Genomic DNA, 17,480 nt, shown 5'->3' on the forward strand with positions numbered 1-17,480 from the left:
AGGAGATGAAGAAACGTGAGTCGCTGAAGAATGCAGAAGCCAAAATGTCCAAATTGAGGGAGCAGCTGCAGGCCAGTGAGAAGATAGTCACCGCTAACAGAACACTGCTGAAGAAGCTGCAGGAGCAGGTGAGACACTTTGGACACAAGGGGGCACTGTACACTTTAACAGATTCCTGAAGCTAAGGAGTTAATGTTAGGGATGTCTGATAATCGATATTAATGACCCAATATTAGCATAATTATGTAATATCTGTAAGACTCTTCATCATTTTTTCCTCCGATAATGAAAACCCGATAACGCAATGTCTGGGTTTTGCCAAATGATGTGACCTAAAAATAGTTTTGAGGATAAATGACTGTACAGCGAGGCCCCAGGTACAAGTTTAATCCATTCCACAACAGCACTCATATCTTGATTCCATTTCCTATTAAAAATAACTAAAAACAAATAACTTGGTTAAGTTTTTGTGTGGGAACAATTGTTATCTAGATGATAAGGTTTGATAATCGGTACCGAGCTTCTAACACACAACACTAACATTTGCAGGTGCAACGTGTAGAACATCGTGTGTCGGTTAAAAAGACACTTGCTTCTAAGTTGGAGGAAGAAGTCTTTCAAGCTCAGCTGCTGGCAGGAAGTGGAACCAAACGTAGAACTGATTCTGTCCAGACAATGGTGAGCCAGTAACGCACAGTTCCTGTTGTTTCGTTATTAGCATGAAAACGTAGCAACAAAAATAATTTCCCTGGAAAAAGGGTGCTGACACTGGACTCATTGTTAACCCATTGTTGACTCTCCCTAAGGTGAAGAAGCGCCAGCGCATTGACGGCACCCGTAGCAGCACCGGAATTGACCCAAAGAGTCACTTTGCAGAACTGATGATTCAGAAGCAGCGGCTGCAGCAGCTGGAGTCTGAATATGCCTTAAAGATCCAGCGGCTGAAGGAGGCCCAGGCTCTGCTCCAGGCAGAACCACCACGTGACCTTCCTCCATCAGACGTTGAGGCCCAAGTGCCGCCGCCATCTCCTTCATTTCCCGTTCCCCAGCCGTCGTTGCACGACCTCACACAAGACAAACTGACCCTGGGCAGTGAGGACATAGCAGAGGTAGACGATACCGAAACAGAACCCGCGGCCACTGATCGTGGCCCTCGGCGCCTTTCACTCCACCAGTCCAGTTCCTTCACCAAACCTAACCTCGAAGGCTCACTTCCTGTCAAAGATGCTTCCAAACCAACCAAGATGTCGCCGACGTCCCTGGTGCCTGCAGAGACGTTTGCAGGTCTAGACCTAGAAACCCTGAAGCTAAGGTACAAGCAGCAGGCAACGCTCAGTCAGATCCTGCAGAAGGAGCTGCTGAGAATGGAGGAGAACAAGCAGGACCTTGGAGCGTCTCAGGTGAGCACTTATGTTAAGGCTAATGTTAAGCTATCTGTTTTTTTTTTATTGAGCTACAATCTCTGATTTGTTTATATGAAGCTCACAAGTCTAGGGGCTAACCCTAAGCTCTGTTTCAAAGCTAATGTTGGTTACCTGGTTCACGGTAGCTTCCCTTGGTCAACATGTGCTGTCGCTCCAATGTCTGCAGGTGAAGATGTCATTGGAACTGGACTTGACAACAAAGCAGTCAGGAAACGCCAACCTCAGACCGGTTCCATTTGCTCGTTATCACAGTCCGTTACTGGTGTTCAGGTCATACAGGTAAGCTGAAACACGGTTTGTAAAGTCCATAGAGAAAATCAGGTACACACCAGTTCCTGTGTTTGCAACTTCATAGTCCAATGTTCAGTTTTAATTTTATTTTTCTGTTAAAATTGTAACTTTTAGTTAAACTTTATTGTTTCCAGGTTCAGTCCATACTACAGGACTAAGGAGAAGTTGTCTCTGAGCTCGGTGACCTACAGTAATGTGATTCAGCCCAAGAAGTTCTTTTGTCGCTTCGACCTGACAGGGACCTGTAACGATGATGACTGTGGCTGGTGAGGATGTCCTGCATGTCCCCTGTGTCTGTACTGTGTCCTGCATGTCCTCTGATACTGTATGAGGATGTCCTGCATGTCCCCTGTGTCCTGCATGTCCTCTGACACTGTTCTGTGTGTCCGCGGTGTCCGTCTCTAAGCTTGGTCTCCCTGGTTATTTACAGGCAGCACATAAGGAACTGTGGGCTCACCGGGGACCAGCTGTACCAGGACCTCTTGTCCTACGACTTGTCTCTTATTGGCTGCTCAGAGACGAGCTCAGAAGAGGACATTTGCACTGCCACAGGTGAGGACGACATCTCAGTGACATCATGTCCTGTCAGAGGAAGACCCCCAGACTCATGCTCTCCCTTTGTTGTTTCCTTTAGAGACATACATGAAGAAACTGTTCGGGACCAACAAAGACCGCATGGGTGTGGACCAGAAGGCCGTCCTCCTGGTCAGCAAGGTCAACGAGAGCAGACGCCACGGTCAGTCTCCTCACCCCTCTATCATGCCCTCTAACTCTAAAGTTCCACATTCTCTGTGCATCACTTCTTGTCTGTCCTTTAACTCCTTGTTCCATCACCTGCTCCAGTCCCTCCCTTCACCACCTGTAAGGAGGCCTGTAGGTCGAGACCCAAACTGGGGGGACAGGGCGCTATGAGCAGTGAGGCTGAGGCCGAGCACGAGACGTCTTCAGAAAGGGTCAAACCAGAGGAACACGGTGAGGACACACGTCCAGGTTCTTCTCATTTTAGACTGCCAAAACTAGCAGGTCAGCTGACAGGTGTGTGGTTGTGTGTGTGTGCGCCCAGGTGTGAACCTTGTCAGCAACATATCTCCGGACGTCTGTGTCGTCACATCAGAGGACAAACGGTACTTCATCAGTGAAACAGATGACATTTCAAACCTTGAGAGCAGCGTCCTGGAAAATCCTGGAGACACTCAGCTTTGGATCAAACTGGCCTTCAAGTACCTGGAGAGGTTAGTTCTTGTTTCTTGGGGGCTGTTGGAATACTGTAATTTCAGGACTATGCGGCACACCCAAATATGAGCCGCATCCACTAAATTTAGAAAGAAAAAAAAAATGTATATACTGTGTCAGTGGTCATCAACAGTCTGGTTCTCGTGGTCTTTGTAGTTCTCTGGGGGACTCTCTGGAGGCAGCTCTCAACACCTTATCCCGGGCTCTGGAAAACAACTGCGACGACCCTGAGATCTGGATCCACTACCTACTGCTGTTCTCCAGGAGGGGCAGCAGAGAGGAGGTCCAGGAAATGTGTGAGATGGCTGTGGAACACGCTCCAGACCAAAGGGTCTGGTGGAATGTAAGTGGACTAAGGTTTTCCATGGTCACTCAAAGAAAGACTGACCCTGCTGACCCTGCTGACCCTGGACTGTCTCACCCCCAGTACCTGACTCTGGAGACCACCTTTGAAGGGAAGGACTACGTGTGTGAGCGTCTGCTTCAGTTTCTAATCGCAGAGTCCTCTTCAGGTGTCACAGATGAACTGTCATTCCACCTCATGGAGGCGCTGTTCTACCGAGTGGAGCTGAACCTGTTTACAGGGCGGAGGGAGAGTGCCCTCGCCCACTTCCAGGTAAAGAAACCGAGAACTGTTTCAGGACTGGAATGAACCAGAACGTTCTTCAGAGTCAGTTATTGTCACGTTTTACCTTCAGAATTCACTGAAGTCACCTGACCACTGCATCGCCGACCACCTGACCACAAGGGACCTCGCGCTGGTCTGGTTGTCGTACATCCACCTGACACAGTTTGATCGAATGCCATCCAGCCTTTATGACCCAGCTGAGTCTGGACCGTCCAGACTGGTGAGCACTGAGATCTTCCTCCTGCCATGGACGACCTCGGACATCCAGACCTGCCCCGACCTTATCGCCCTGTTCCAAGGTGCCACGCCCGACTGATGATGTCGTTGTCGTTGTCCAGAGTCTAGTGCTAAGTCTTGTTGTTTGTCCACAGATGCCATCTCTCAGTGCAGCAGCAGGTCTCCGTCTGCCCACGAGAGGGTCCGAGCAAGTCTGCCACTTTACCTCAACCTAGTTCATCTGCACAAGCTCCTGAACAAGTGAGTGCCCCATACAGGTGGCGCTCACGTTCTTATTGCTGTGGGCAACCAGAGTGCACCAGACATAAAGCGCTAACGTTCTGACTTTAAGCATCGTTGTCGTGCTTGTTGCAGGTACGAAGACGGGATCTCACTGTGTGAGTCTCTGCTGAAGCTGTGCCCGGATCTAAGGCCTTTGTTGGACGCTTTGGTGGAGCTGCACCTCAGGAGAGGAGACCAGGACCAGGCTGCAGCTGTTTGGCTCCAGGCTGTGTCCCGGTGTCCAGGGAACCCTGAGGTCCTCTATGGCTGCTGCAGGTTCCTTGTGACTCAGGTGAGGTCGGGTGGTCTTTAGTAACTGTTTACTGTCATTGTCATGGTGATGTCACATTCAGGGGCTTTGTTCTGTAGGAGGATGGGAAATCTGTAGCTTCTCTATTTCGGGAATTTGTCCTTGGTCAATGTGAGGATGAGTTGAGTCAGGAGTCTCCGGTGGACATCCTGCGGTAGGTTTTTATTTCCATAAGAACTCTTCTATGATCGACAGTTCCTCTGGACCAGGTGAGTTTCATGAACTGTTTTGTCCTTTTAGCCACATACTGGGGTTCCCCACTGAGCAGCTGATGCAAGGACTGGAAAATAAGAAGAGTGCGATGGAGCACCTGCTCCAGCAGAGGGCGTATCTGCACCTCATCCACTGGTGTGTTTCTTCTTGGCATTCATTTAAACATAACTTTCTTCCTTTCATTAACCCTGTTAATCCGGAACTGTTTGTTTCCAGTCAGTGGCAGTGGCTGCACGGTTCCGTGGACGTGGCTGTGGACGCCTTTGAACGGGCTCTGGGATCAGACCTGAACCTGGACGAGCTTCACACCCTGTGGATGGAGTGAGTGCTCTCTGCAGTCAGAACCAATACTGCAGGACTCAGCAGGGAACTGACCTGAACCTACTTTGTTCCTCAGCTACCTGCTGTTCGGCAGCAGTCACATGACCCGAAGCTCTGCACGCAGCCGATTCAAAGCCTTTTCAGATCTGGTCCAGCGCTGCCTCATCACAGTCCCAACCCGACTGGAGGTTCCCTTTAACCCCGCCCAGTTCTGGAACTGTTACAGCTTTCACAACAAGGTCCGAGCTTCACTCCATCATTGATGTCTCCGTGTCTCCTCTGTTCACCCACTCACTCGTCTGTTTACTGTCACTGTCAGGTGATCAGTTTCTATCTCAGGCTCCTCCCACAATCCCAGCATTCATTGCTACTGGAGAGACTCAGACCTGCAATGACTAATAACATTGAGCTCAACCTGAGGTATGCAGACCTAAGCACTCACATGCAAACCTTCTGAGTTTGTGACGGTCGTGGCCTAATGAAAACGGTTGAACCACACCACCTGCTGGTCGCTGTGTCAATTGCTGTGTCTTTTCTCAGGTCGCTTGACAAGGAGCTGCAGGATGGAAACCTGCAGCAGGTGAAATATTCCACCCGCATTTTGATCAACAACGTGCCTAGAAACCTGAGCGCCTGGAAACTGTGAGTCAACCACAATGTGAAAAAAAATATACGGCTATGGATTACAACGGGAACTGAAGTCTGCGTGTGTGCACATGTGTGTGTGTGTGCGTGCATGCGTGTGTTGGCAGAGCCATTGCTGTGGAGGCGGAGCTCCATCAGACGTCTGAGGTGAGTCACTCTTTCTCCTAATGTCATCATGATGTGAAATTTGACAGCAGAACGCACCGACAAAAACAGTGCACCACATGTCGAAGGAGAACACATCGAAGGAGTTTTAGAACACATCTGCATTAAAGGACATTGTTACTGTTTATTGTGCTTGGCTTCCAACTTTGGAATTGAGATATTATGACTGAGTCTCAAGCCCAGAACCTGCTGTTTTCACTAGATGTGTTAACATGATGCGATCAGGCTAAGCAAGAAATCCATTGGATGTCGGCCATTTTTAATTTTATGGTTGGTTTTAGTTCTGGGCTACACGGTGTATTTGAACCCTGTCCCTGTCAGTCATGTGATTTCAGTCATGTTATAGTTTATTTTTTGTGTGTATGTGTTTGTAGGTGCGGCTTCTGTATCAACAAGCACTGAAGCTCCTTCCACTGTGTGCTGAGTTGTGGACGCATGTAATACGCACTACACACACATAATACACACAGTCACAGTACACATGATATATGAACATTATAGAGATGTAACCGTCTGTGAACCTGTGACTCCACCCCTCCAGCGCCTGCTGTTTGAAGCTGCTGACTGTGGCCCCGCAGAGCGGCTGAAACGATTAGTCGACCAATGTGAGCAGGTGGGCGTGAGCCTGGTGGGCGGAGCTCAAAGAGATGATGGCTGACGTCTGCAGACTGATCAGCCAATTGGCTGCAGAGCAGACGAGGTAAGACAGCAGGTTTCGCCCCCTGCTCGCTTGCTGTGTGGGCGTGTCCTTGATGTGGGCGTATCTCTGGTGCGTAAGTATCGAGCTGCGTCTCCTCTTGTTTGTATTACATTACATTCGATGTAATTTCTTCCTTTGATATGCTCTGAGATGAAGGGGTGGAGTCACTTTGCTTTGCTTCCCCCTCCTCACCCCGGTTTTCGTGTAGCAATTTCTTTTGGAAGACAAAGACTTTTATTTTTCTTAAACTGATCAAAACACAGAAGAAAAAGGAGGGGGCAGGACTGAAACAGAGACTGAGCCACAAGTCACATAAACACACCACAGCAGGCAGTCATGTGATCACAGCGGAGGAGGAAACAGGAAATAATGTGATTTTTCATTTGTGCCGGAAGTTTTGAGGAGACGAACTTTGAGTATTGATTTAAATGTTATTAAATTATTTTCTAACAAACCACAGGTCTGTGAGTCGTCATTATATCAGTCAAAACAGAAAAACTTTGGCTATTAAGGAAAATGGGGAAAGCTGTAAATAAGTCTGACATCAGAATTTACAGCAGTATATACTGGAGATTATTATGAAGAATTTTTTTTTTTTTTTTTTTAGAATATTTTCTTTTAGGTACTTCACAAATATATCGGCTTTTACTTTAAAAAGAAACATTCGTCTGGTCTGTATTAAACACAGCTTAAATTTTAATGAAGAAATACGTATTTATCAGTAAGAAATATACATCACCCACAATAAGTGAGCCTTACGTCATTTCCGCTGTCAGCGCTAAAATAAACTGCTTCCGGTTAGCCTAGCTAATTTTTATTATATTTTCTCTGCGTATTTTTCGTTAAAAGTTTATTAAAAATAAATTATTTTAATTAAAAAACGAAATATTAATATTTAAATTAGCGTCTTACTGATATTGCAGCGGTACCTTGCAGTTTCGCTTTATTTAAACAAGCTTTGCATTGTGAATAATAATGGGTTTGACTATAGCATCAATACTGAAATTATTAAAATGTTTTATCTAAGAAAGACAAGAAAATGAGGTCATATATTTATTGGAACGTTACTGAATGTGACGCGACGCTTTTAAAGCGAAAATCTGATTATTATTTTTTTCTTTTAATTCCGGAATAAGGTGTAACCGCGACGCTTTTAAAGCGAAAATCTGATATATTTTTTTCAAACATTCACACCGCGTGGGAATAAGTGTTTGGGAATATTTATTTAGAGTATAATACAAATATATAAATGGAGTACAAATATAAAACTGAATACGACATATAGAAATGACTTTATATAATTGAAGTTAATATGTGCAACTGTCAAAGGAGACAAAATATGTCACTAAAACATCTGGGACGGAGAGGATGTCGAATTAAATTAATTGTTTTTTCGGACCTTTTCGGAAGGGGTAATGAAATGGGGCTGCAGTTACTGCCAGTAACCAGCAGGTAGCGAGCGAGAGGCGATAAGTGGAGTCTAGGAGCTTCGCGTGCAGGCTTCGACATCGTCCTCATCCTCATCACCAGGACACAGCACCAGGTTCCTGTCAGGTTGTACCGCTGGTTCTGGGGGGGTCGTTTCTGCTTTAGTTCGGTCGTCTTTCTGCTCCTCCATGTTCACTCAGGTGTTTCGTTGCTGCCATGAGGATGCACCAGCATCAGCATCATATTCAGCATCAGCAGCTTCTTCAGCATCAGCCGAATCAGCAGCTTCAGGTCAGCGATGAGGCAGCAGGATGATGCTGCTGCAGCTCAGCTGTGGACGGTGTTCACGCCACTGCTGCCACAGCTTCTGTCCTGCTGCTGCTGCTTTGTCTTCAGCCAACGGTACGTGCACACACACACACACGCACGCACCAAAGCCAGGCTGACTCTTTGTCCTCTGTGCTGCTAAAACTGAAATCCCTCCGTCATGTTAATGTGATTTTTTTTTACCGTTCTTTATTCTTGGTCAAAAGAAGAAAAAAAAAGAAAAAAACTGCACGTTCATGATTTTTCTTCTGTATTTTGAATCCTTCACATATTTAATGTCATTGTGATTAAAACTGAACCTGGGGAGCCTTTCGTTTGAACTTACACTGTGTCAGCGAAGGACATAAATATATATCTAAAACGGAAATATACACACAATGCTAAGAAATATATGACTTTTTTTGACTAAAATATTAAATAATATATATTTTTTAATATTTTAGGCACCTTGCAGTGTCTCTGCAGACTCACTAGAGGTCGCACGCAAAACCTCTGCATTACCAAAAAGGCGTGTGAAAAAATGAGTTCAAAATGCAAACAGACAGTTTGTGATTTCAGCCAAAAGCCAAAGTAAGGACGTTTTTTACCAAGTTTCACTTTACTGACCAACTAGATCAGGTGTGGGCAAACAGACTCGCGGGCCTTAATGGATCCTAAAATTTGATAGGGGGGGCAGCTCAGGAGTAGGCCTCAATGGATCCTAAAATTTGATAGGGGGGCCAGCTCAGGAGTAGATAGATGCTGTGTTCATGTAAACTAAGATAAATTACATGTAAAAGTCATACATAAAAGATATGGACCCCGGGGCCGTAGTCTGTCCTTGCCTGCACTAGATTGTTATGAACGGTCAAAATAATAAACAACAATATATATGTTCATTTTAAGAAAACCACCAGACACATACACATGGTATTCATTACAAATTTATTTAGTTCAGTTAAACAGCGAGATAGCCATTTTTATGCTCCTTTCTTCTAACAATGGTCCCACTAGTACCATTTTTGTGGACTGTGTAAAGTGAAGTACCGTTTGGTTCAAATGTTCCGCAGAAGAAACTTTCATGCTCGGTTCACGTCAGAGTGACCTCAGTCTGGTCTTGCAGTTTGGGTGTTGAGACTGGATCCTGATCATTCAGTGCCTTTAACAGTACCGGGTGAATTGGGTAGTCCACTTGACGCTATCTTCTTCATCAGCTACGTTGAAGATTGCCCCCTTCTGGCAGAGGTTAGCGTGACTCTTTCTCCAACGCTTGGAACTTGGCACAACACTCACTTTTCCCGCAGACCAAAAAAATGTCGCGCTCTAACCCACAGAGAACGTGTCCTTATCCTCTCCACAGCCTGTAGGATGTTCTCGTTCTCAGCTCGAAGCTCACTATTATCTACTTTGATGTTCTCTAGTTCCTGACTGAGTTCTAGAGTCCGATTGACCTGCTCCTTCAGGGCCGCAGACACCAGCTCCATCTCTTTGGACAAGGACTCCACCTTACTCTTCAGGGACTGGTTCTCTGTGGTCAGACTGTCACTGTTTCTGGTAAGGAGTCCATTCTCTGTGGTCAGGCACTCGTTCTTTTTGATTAGAAACTTGTGCTCTTTCGTTATTGACTTGTTTTCTTCAACTAGGCACTCATTCTTTTTGGTGAGGGACTGGTTCTCATTGGTTAGGAACTCGTTTTCAGCTATCACAGACTCATTCTTTTCAGTCAAGGAATTGTTCTCTGATATGAGGACGTTGTTTTGTTGGAGTAGGGACTCGTTGTCTTTTGTCAGAGATGTGTTGTTCTTGGTCGTGGCGTCGATCTCGGACAACAAAAACTCATTTCTTTTGGTCTGGGTTTTGTTTTCTTTCATCAGAGACTCGTTCTCCGTAGTGAGAAACTCAATTTTTTCCAACAGGGATTCGTTGTTTTCATCTTTAGACTCATTTTCTGACATTAAAAACTTGTTCTCTTCGGTCAGAGACTCGTTGGTCTTGGTCAAAAACTCCATCTCTGAGCAGAGAAATTTGTTCTTTTGTGACAGTGACTCGTTGTTTTTAGTGACAGACTCTTTCTCTCTGGTAAGGGACTTGTTTTCTTTTGTCAAAAACGTGTTCCCTGCGTTCAGAGACTCATTTGCTGTAGTCAGTGATTCATTCTTTTGTGTGAGGAAGTCATTTCCTGTCATCAAGAGCTGGTTCTTGTTAGTCAAGGACTCGTTATCTGCAGTCACAGTCTCAGCTAGTTTTATCAAGGACTCCTTCTCTGTCTCTAAGGACCTGATTATTTTTGTCAAGGACTCTTTCGCTGACATCAGAGAGCCTTTCTCTGACGTCAGGGAATCGATACATTTGGCCTGGGACTCTTTCTCCGTGTTCAGAGACTCGTTCTTCTTGACGAGCAACTCGCACCTTTTCATCCCTGACTCTCTTTCTTTTGTTAAGTTCTCAATCTTTTTGGACAAAGACTCGTTCTTTTTGGTTAAAGACTCTCTCTCTTTTATCAGAGACTCTATCTTTTTGTTTAAAAACTCATTCTTTTTAGTCAGGGACTCTGTCTTTTTTGTCAGCGGCTCGTTCCTCTTGGTTAAAGACTCATTTCTCTTGGTCAAAGAGTCTTTGTCTTTTATTATAATTTCATTTTCACTGACCAAAAGCTCAATCTTTTTGGCCAAAGACTCATTCTCTTTTGTCAAGGACTCATACTTCTTGTTGAGAGATTCATATTTCTTCATCTCTGTTTGGAGCTGCCGTCTACAGTGGCGCTCCTTCTCCAGTTCTGCGCTCAGAGATTCGTTTTCTTTGGTCAATGACTGGTTTTCGGTTGTCAGAGTCTTACTGTCGTCAATCAGAATGCCAGTCTTTTTAGTCAACAATTGGTTTTCTGTTGTAAGAAACCTGTTGTTGTTGGTCAGAGTCTGGTTTTCTGTCGTCAGAGTCTCATTCCTGTTTGTCAGGGTCTCACTGTGTTTGGTCAAAATCTTGTTTTTAGTTGAGAAAGACTTGTTTTCCTCGGACAATGTCTGCTTTTCTTTGGCCAGAGATTGGTTCTCATTGGCTAACGACTCATTTACTTTAGTCAGACTCACATTTTCTGTGGTTAGACTCTGGTTCTGAGTTGTCAAAATCTGGTTGTTTTTGGTGAGAGTCTGGTTTTTGTTGGTCAGAGTCTTGTTCTCTTTAATCAAAGTCAAGTTTTCATTGGTCAGAGTCTGTTTGTCCTTGGTCAGAATCTGAATGTCGTTGGTCATAGTCTGTTTCCCAGTGACCAGTGTCTGGTTCTCATTGGTCAGAGTCTGGATCTCGTTGGTCAGTGTCTGGTTCTTGTTTGTTAGATTCAGGTTCTCCTTAGTCAGAGTCTGATTGGCTTTGTTGAGAGTCTGATTCTTAGTGGTCAGGGTCTGGTTCTCATTGACTAGAGTTTCGTTGTTTTTGGTCAGATTCTGAATCTGATTAGTCAGAGTGAGGTTCTCACCGGTCAGAGTCTGGTTCTCTTTGGTTATGTTCTGGTTGTTTTTTCTCAGAGTCTGAATCTCACTGGCCAAATTCACATTCCCATTATTCAGAGTCTGATTCTCATTGGTCAGAGTTTGATTTTTGTCAGTCAGAATCTGGTTCTTATTGGTTAGGGTCTGCTTCTCTTTGGTCAGGGTCTGGTTGTCTTTGGTCAAGGTCTGGTTTTTGTTGGTCAGGGTTTGTTTCTCATTGACTAGAGTCTCGTTGTTTTTGGTCAGATTCTGAATCTGATTAGTCAGAGTGAGGTTCTCACCGGTCAGAGTCTGGTTCTCATTGGTCAGAGTGTTATTCTTGTTGGTCAGGGTTTGTTTCTCATTGACTAGAGTCTCGTTGTTTTTGGTCAGATTCCGAATCTCATTTGTCAGAGGGAGTTTCTCACCGTACAGAGTCTGGTTCTCTTTGCTCATGTTTTGGTTGTTTTTTCTCAGAGTCTGAATCTCACTGGTCAAAATCACATTCTCATTATACAGACTCTGGTTCTCATTGGTCAGAGTCTGGTTCTCATTGGTCAGAGTGTTATTCTTGTTGGTCAGGGTCAGGTTCTCATTGGTCAGAGTCTGGTTCTTCATCACCTCAGTCTTTAGTTTGTCAGAGAGCTGGTCAGCTTTGGCCTTTTCGTCACTGAGTTCCTGCTCATTTAGTTGTTCAGAGAGCTGTAGCTCCTCCCACAGGTCGTCCAACTGCAGTTGATGATGTGAACCCTCCCTCAGCCCCTTACACTCTGCCTCGATGTGGTGGACACCATCATCCAGGTCCCCCACCAGTTGATATAGGTACTTCAGACACTGTTTGGCGTCCATGTCTCTGTTGTCCATGGTCATGCAGCCACAGATTTGTCTAAAAGTCAGTGTTTAACAGCAGCTGTTGACAGGAAGTTGTCATCAGTGACGTTCACACCACTTTCCCTCTGCCTCAGCCTGGTCGTTGGTCAGTTAGTTGGATTGGTGACATTTCAGTAGTGAAACAGTTTCCTGCTCAGCTGTTCCCTGTCCACGTGAATCCTATATTGTTGCATTACTGCCACCTGTTGATCAAACAGGACAGACAGCATTTAGAAACACCTGCTGACACCACAGTGATGCAGCTTTGATGTTGACGATGTTGTGACTTTCATCTGCTGATGATCCAGGCTTCAGTTCATCGAGAGTTTGGGCATCACTAATCTGAGTACTGTTGTGGTGATTAATTGTTTCTTTTGCTCAAAAGACTCAAAATGTGGCGATTCTTTATTATTGTGAACATAGTGGCTAACTAGCATTCTGTCCACTCCACATTCTAATATTTAAAGACGAAGCTGAAAACCACATTCAAATAGGTTTGTAACGATACACTCAACTCACGATCTGATTCATGCTTTTTTTAAAACCAAATGAGCTCCAGTCAAACTGTGACCAAATCCACTGATCTCCTTATTTTGTCAGAACTGTGTAAAATCCCATCATCAACTGAAATTGTTCTCTTTAATAACAGTTCTTATCTGACCTGACATCTCGATTTAGTAGAGCGTCACAACCAATGTTTTCTGACACATACTGCCACCTACTGTAGTGGAGTGTGTAGCTTCATGGTATGACCAGTGACTTTTTGAGCCTACTCCTTACCGTAACCATCAACGATTATCTTGTGTCTCCAGCAGTGAACAGTGCCCTCTGTCAGCATGGACCTCAGATCTCCCGCAGCAGAGGAAGTTCAAGACCATGAGTCTCCTTGGTTACAGTCCAGTCAATGCTGGTGTCACAGAAAGAAGCAAGGACCAGGAGGGTCACTGCTGTGGGGAACGTGTTGGTGTTACCACAGACCAAGGGGACAGACGTGAACTGATGCTGCATGTCAGGAACACGTCAGTGCTGAACCAACGTCATGGTCCCAGAGTCTCCATCCCCTCTAGATCTTCTGGACCCTGCCCCCTCATGGTCAGATCCAGGATTGTAGAGAGAAACCCTGCAGTCGAGAGTGTCTCTGGACACATGGACCATCAGCAGGACATGATCTGTCGTGGGGAACTACAACTAGGAACCAGGCTTGGAGACAGAATCTCACTGATCCTAGACACCGCTCGGACCACCAGCCTGCTGGACAGGTGACCCCAATCTGCCTGTATCCGCGTCACAGATAGATAAATTCTGATCGCAAAAAAGTTCTTCTGAGTGTTCTGATAATTGAAGACACAAATTAGAAAAATGTCTTTTGCACAATTTTGCTCTAAAGATGACTTCTGACTAGGGATTTCCGATGTTAACTTTTTGCCAAAATCTAATATGTCTAATTCTGATATCAACTGATACCGATAACAATATATGCGTTTGTTTTTTGCTAAATCGGCAATGAATATCTCAGGACCCCACAAGTGATTCCAGCATATTTGGCAAAATCCAGGAAGCATATTTGGCGAAACCCAGGCATTGCCTTAATCAGATTTTTCTTATCGGAGAATAAAATCGACATGTCAACTTATGGTACCACATACATCTCGATGCTGTACTACCTCGCCCCCATCTTTAGAACCCACTAGGCTCTAGGCGTACCTTTGATCAGAGTGAATTGACTCCAAACTAACTCATTGATCTTGTACTTGCAGGATGTTTGGTTCTGAACAGTACAATGAACTCACGTGGCCAAATGAGAAGGTCATTGATGACATCACTGATGATATCAGTTCAACAGTCTTCAGAGCAATCCTTGTAAGAACTCCTCCTAAATCAGAGCAAATGAGCTAAACTAAGCCATAACACTTCAACTAATAAACTAGCTTTTTATTGACATTATAATCTGTGTTAATTGGTGCACATTCCCATTCTCTCTTTCTCTCCCTCTCTCCCTCCCTCCCTTCCTCCTTTTTTTCATCCTTTTTCTCAGAATTCCCAAAGCTCTGGAATTATACATTTTCCTGATGGACCTTGTCCTCCAGAGCTGCAGAAGACGCTGCAACGTTTCTGCATTCACATCAATCACAGCAACGTTGGGAATTTAGGTAGGTTGACACAAGCACACAACTATAAACAAGGAAACCCAAAAGTCAGGCTTAGGAGTGTCGGCACACACAAGAGGATGATCTCCATGATTCTTCCTCACCATCTTCTGTGGTCCCTCCTCCTCAGGTTCCCTGATGCACAAAGAATTAAACCAAGGAGCCCGACGTCAGTTTGAGCGCTACCTTGAGGAAATGGTGCTCCCCCTCATGGTTGCGAGTGCTCAGAGTGGGGAGAGGGAGTGTCACGTGGTGGTCCTAATGGACCATGATGTAGTGGACTTAGAGGAGTGTGCGCCTCCAATGGCAGAGGAGAATCTGCAGAGTAAGAAGCTTGTTTGTTACGTTGTTCTTGTTGATGGAACACACCTCAGGTCAGTGTACTGATTCTGGATATTCCACTGTCAATGCCAGTCCTCCACAGTACCAAACTGTACCAGTTCTTCAAGTTCATGGAGAACCGAGTTGTGGCCAAATCAGTTCTGAAGGAACGAGGACTTAAGAAGATTCGACTGGGAGTTGAAGGTGAGAATTTTTACTTCTGCTTCAGCAACACTTTCAAAGATTTAAGTAACATAAAAGTGTTTGGAACTAGTTGCTGAAGGTAGTTACCAATTTAGAACTTTATTTTTAAGCAGACAATTTGCACCAGGTTGATTTAGTACCAGTCTGCTGAAGGTAGTTACCAATTTAGAACTTTTTAAGCAGACAATTTGTACCAGGTTGATTTAGTACCAGTCCATAATGGTCCTGGCAATGTTTACTTTTTTATTGTCTTATGTGGTGTTCTGAACCCCGTGAAGGTTACCCCACCTGTAAGGAGAAGATTCAGTGTGGTCCCGAAGGAGGTCCAGGGGTGGTCTACACCTGTGTTCAGCGGCCCTTTATCAGGGTGTCCTGGGAGAAGGAGGAAGAGAAGAGTCACCATGGGGACTTTCAGTGTGCCCAGTCCAAGTCAGAAACCAGGACCAGGAATGACCAACTGTTAGTCCTGGAACTGCCTGTGGAACAGCTAGGTTCACTGCAATCCCTCGTCATCACTCCCCACCAGCAGGTGGTGCTGGAGATGTGCCAGGACAGCAGTGACGATGCTCAGCCAGAATGTACAGCTCAGGACCACATTATACAGGATGAGGAGCAGAACCACGTCTAGGACTGTTCAAGAACTAGTATCGTCAGTAGAAACCAGCAACCAGCAGCAGAAAGAGTCGGACCATCGTCCTGAATGGACCAAACTAGAATCAGCAACAAACCCAGACCTGACATTTTCTTCTGCAGACTGGGTCTAGGACTAGAGCCCAGACCAAATTTGACATCGCCCCCTGGAGATGAAGCACAGCAGCAAGACTAAGATGCCAGGGCCAGAATCAGAGACCCCTGAGACCCCGCTTGACAAAAATGCACTCGAGTCCAGACCTGTGGTCACCATCAGACTGAGAGGAACACTATCCTCTACTGTTAGTTCTCATTATTCCAACTCATGTCTTTACACCTAGCAGGCTAATATCATGCAGGTCAGCTAATACCAGGTAACACCTTAATATTAGCTCTTCAAAAGGCTATCATCTGAAACAAGATAACAAAGGGCTGGTATTAGCTAACAGGGGTTGCACAGGAATACTGACCTCTAAACACAGTGTAAAACTGCTGCTTTAATAAACAAGCTAGCCCATTAGCTTAGCCACTTTGGGGCATTGATCTACTGAAGAACTAGAGAAGCACTTCAGTGACAACCATGACTAACATGTTGACATGGGTCACATAACCTTTCAGCAGCCTCAACAAACATATGAACATAATCAAATATTCCTTCGGTAATGACACTTTAGCTACAGTAGCAAAGAACACTGCGGTGACCACGACAGCTTATAAGACATCTGGTCACCTGACCTAGAAGTAGAGATGCACAAACAAGGACAGCAAGTGTCCATGCCAGCTAAATGCTAAGATGAATTAGCTAAGAGACTAACAGATACTGTAACATCTGTGAGCACTGGAGCACAAAGCTTTTTCATCACACCATAAGTTAGCACATATATATTGAAATATTTCATTTGACCAGTTGACGCTGGTCAGCTAATTTGTAACACACACAACTCGAAGAAGCACAGACGCCGCACAAAAGCAATAAGATAACCTACGTGTGTTAGCATCAATCAGTACCTTCAGCTAATACAGGTCAGCTGATCGATTTGCAGTACAAGTACAAATAAATCATACAAAGGGCCAATGAGCAAATGTGTTAACAGGTGGCACGTTAGCCTGTTGTCTCAGTGTGAATACAGGGGTCGCTCTTTCACCTTTCCCACCAACATCCTGCCCATCTTTTCTTTCCTCTCCCTTTCCTCCTCCTACACATCTCACACCAGCTTGTCTTTATCCTTCTCCACCGTCTTTTTTTTCTTTCTGTCAATTTTCTCGTTTTTTTACCCTTCCCTTCAATCTTCTTTTTTCTTCCAGCTCAAGTCTTTCTCCTATTACTCAGTCCTGGTCCATTTTCATCAACCCACGCCTCTTCCATTTTCACTTTGGTTTCCTTCCTGTTGCCTTTTTTGTTCTGTATATTTTTTTCCATCTCTCTCCTCCTTTTCTCTCTCATCTCACAGTTGGAACAGCAGCAGTTTTATCTGGTAACACTTTATTTCTGTGATGGTGTCTGCTGTTTACACCTCCCACATACAAGCGTGTGTTGAACTAAGTTTTTCTAAATAAAACCTCTTCATAAGAGAACCAGTGAATTTAGTAATTTATTGGTAACTGTTACAAAGGCAGGTTTATTTCAGCCACGACAATAGTCTGACAGTCATTTATTGTACATTTTTATTGTACTCACATCA

At 44.8% G+C, this 17,480-nt stretch overlaps 2 protein-coding genes across 4 annotated transcripts in view; both read left to right on the top strand.

The window, feature by feature from the left end:
- The window catches only part of zfc3h1 (zinc finger C3H1-type containing), a 12,119-nt gene extending 5,236 nt beyond the window's left edge, over positions 1–6,883 (top strand). The window contains exons 15-37 of the mRNA XM_008311234.3: positions 3–128; positions 550–678; positions 807–1,400; positions 1,591–1,703; positions 1,850–1,981; positions 2,146–2,267; positions 2,350–2,451; positions 2,559–2,687; positions 2,779–2,947; positions 3,105–3,291; positions 3,376–3,564; positions 3,647–3,875; positions 3,948–4,053; positions 4,168–4,366; positions 4,444–4,538; positions 4,625–4,732; positions 4,814–4,918; positions 4,995–5,157; positions 5,238–5,338; positions 5,459–5,560; positions 5,671–5,710; positions 6,103–6,165; positions 6,270–6,883. Coding sequence (XP_008309456.1) covers positions 3–128; positions 550–678; positions 807–1,400; positions 1,591–1,703; positions 1,850–1,981; positions 2,146–2,267; positions 2,350–2,451; positions 2,559–2,687; positions 2,779–2,947; positions 3,105–3,291; positions 3,376–3,564; positions 3,647–3,875; positions 3,948–4,053; positions 4,168–4,366; positions 4,444–4,538; positions 4,625–4,732; positions 4,814–4,918; positions 4,995–5,157; positions 5,238–5,338; positions 5,459–5,560; positions 5,671–5,710; positions 6,103–6,165; positions 6,270–6,386 — 3,420 coding nt within the window. The 3' untranslated portion in view covers positions 6,387–6,883. The remainder of the gene's footprint in view (positions 1–2; positions 129–549; positions 679–806; positions 1,401–1,590; positions 1,704–1,849; positions 1,982–2,145; positions 2,268–2,349; positions 2,452–2,558; positions 2,688–2,778; positions 2,948–3,104; positions 3,292–3,375; positions 3,565–3,646; positions 3,876–3,947; positions 4,054–4,167; positions 4,367–4,443; positions 4,539–4,624; positions 4,733–4,813; positions 4,919–4,994; positions 5,158–5,237; positions 5,339–5,458; positions 5,561–5,670; positions 5,711–6,102; positions 6,166–6,269) is intronic.
- A 705-nt stretch (positions 6,884–7,588) lies between these two features.
- On the top strand, positions 7,589–17,373 carry LOC103379606 (BTB/POZ domain-containing protein 10-like). 3 transcript variants are annotated; one of them, XM_025056085.1, is made up of 8 exons: positions 7,591–8,258; positions 9,584–9,716; positions 13,309–13,755; positions 14,254–14,356; positions 14,532–14,646; positions 14,774–14,968; positions 15,058–15,168; positions 15,447–17,373. In XM_025056085.1, exons 3-8 carry the CDS (start codon positions 13,373–13,375, stop codon positions 15,794–15,796), a joined length of 1,257 nt encoding a protein of 418 aa, XP_024911853.1. In that variant the 5' UTR covers positions 7,591–8,258; positions 9,584–9,716; positions 13,309–13,372; the 3' UTR covers positions 15,797–17,373. The 3 variants fall into 3 exon arrangements, with proteins under 3 accessions (XP_016888782.1, XP_024911853.1, XP_008309424.1); XM_017033293.2 differs by lacking the exon at positions 9,584–9,716 and having other exon boundaries at positions 7,589–8,258; XM_008311202.3 differs by lacking the exons at positions 7,591–8,258; positions 9,584–9,716 and adding an exon at positions 11,970–12,990.
- Positions 17,374–17,480: the final 107 nt, after the last annotated feature.

Source organism: Cynoglossus semilaevis, chromosome 6, assembly GCF_000523025.1.
Source record: "Cynoglossus semilaevis isolate Cse_v1.0 chromosome 6, Cse_v1.0, whole genome shotgun sequence".
NCBI classification, from domain to species: domain Eukaryota; kingdom Metazoa; phylum Chordata; class Actinopteri; order Pleuronectiformes; family Cynoglossidae; genus Cynoglossus; species Cynoglossus semilaevis.

Excerpts from the sequence above, each read along its gene's own strand:
- LOC103379606 (XM_017033293.2), top strand. The coding sequence starts at position 8,155 with ATGAGGCAGCAGGATGATGCTGCTGCAGCTCAGCTGTGGACGGTGTTC. Across the intron at positions 14,357-14,531 it reads CAGTCTTCAGAGCAATCCTT|AATTCCCAAAGCTCTGGAAT; the intron begins GTAAGAACTCCT and ends CCTTTTTCTCAG. Across the intron at positions 15,169-15,446 it reads GATTCGACTGGGAGTTGAAG|GTTACCCCACCTGTAAGGAG; the intron begins GTGAGAATTTTT and ends AACCCCGTGAAG.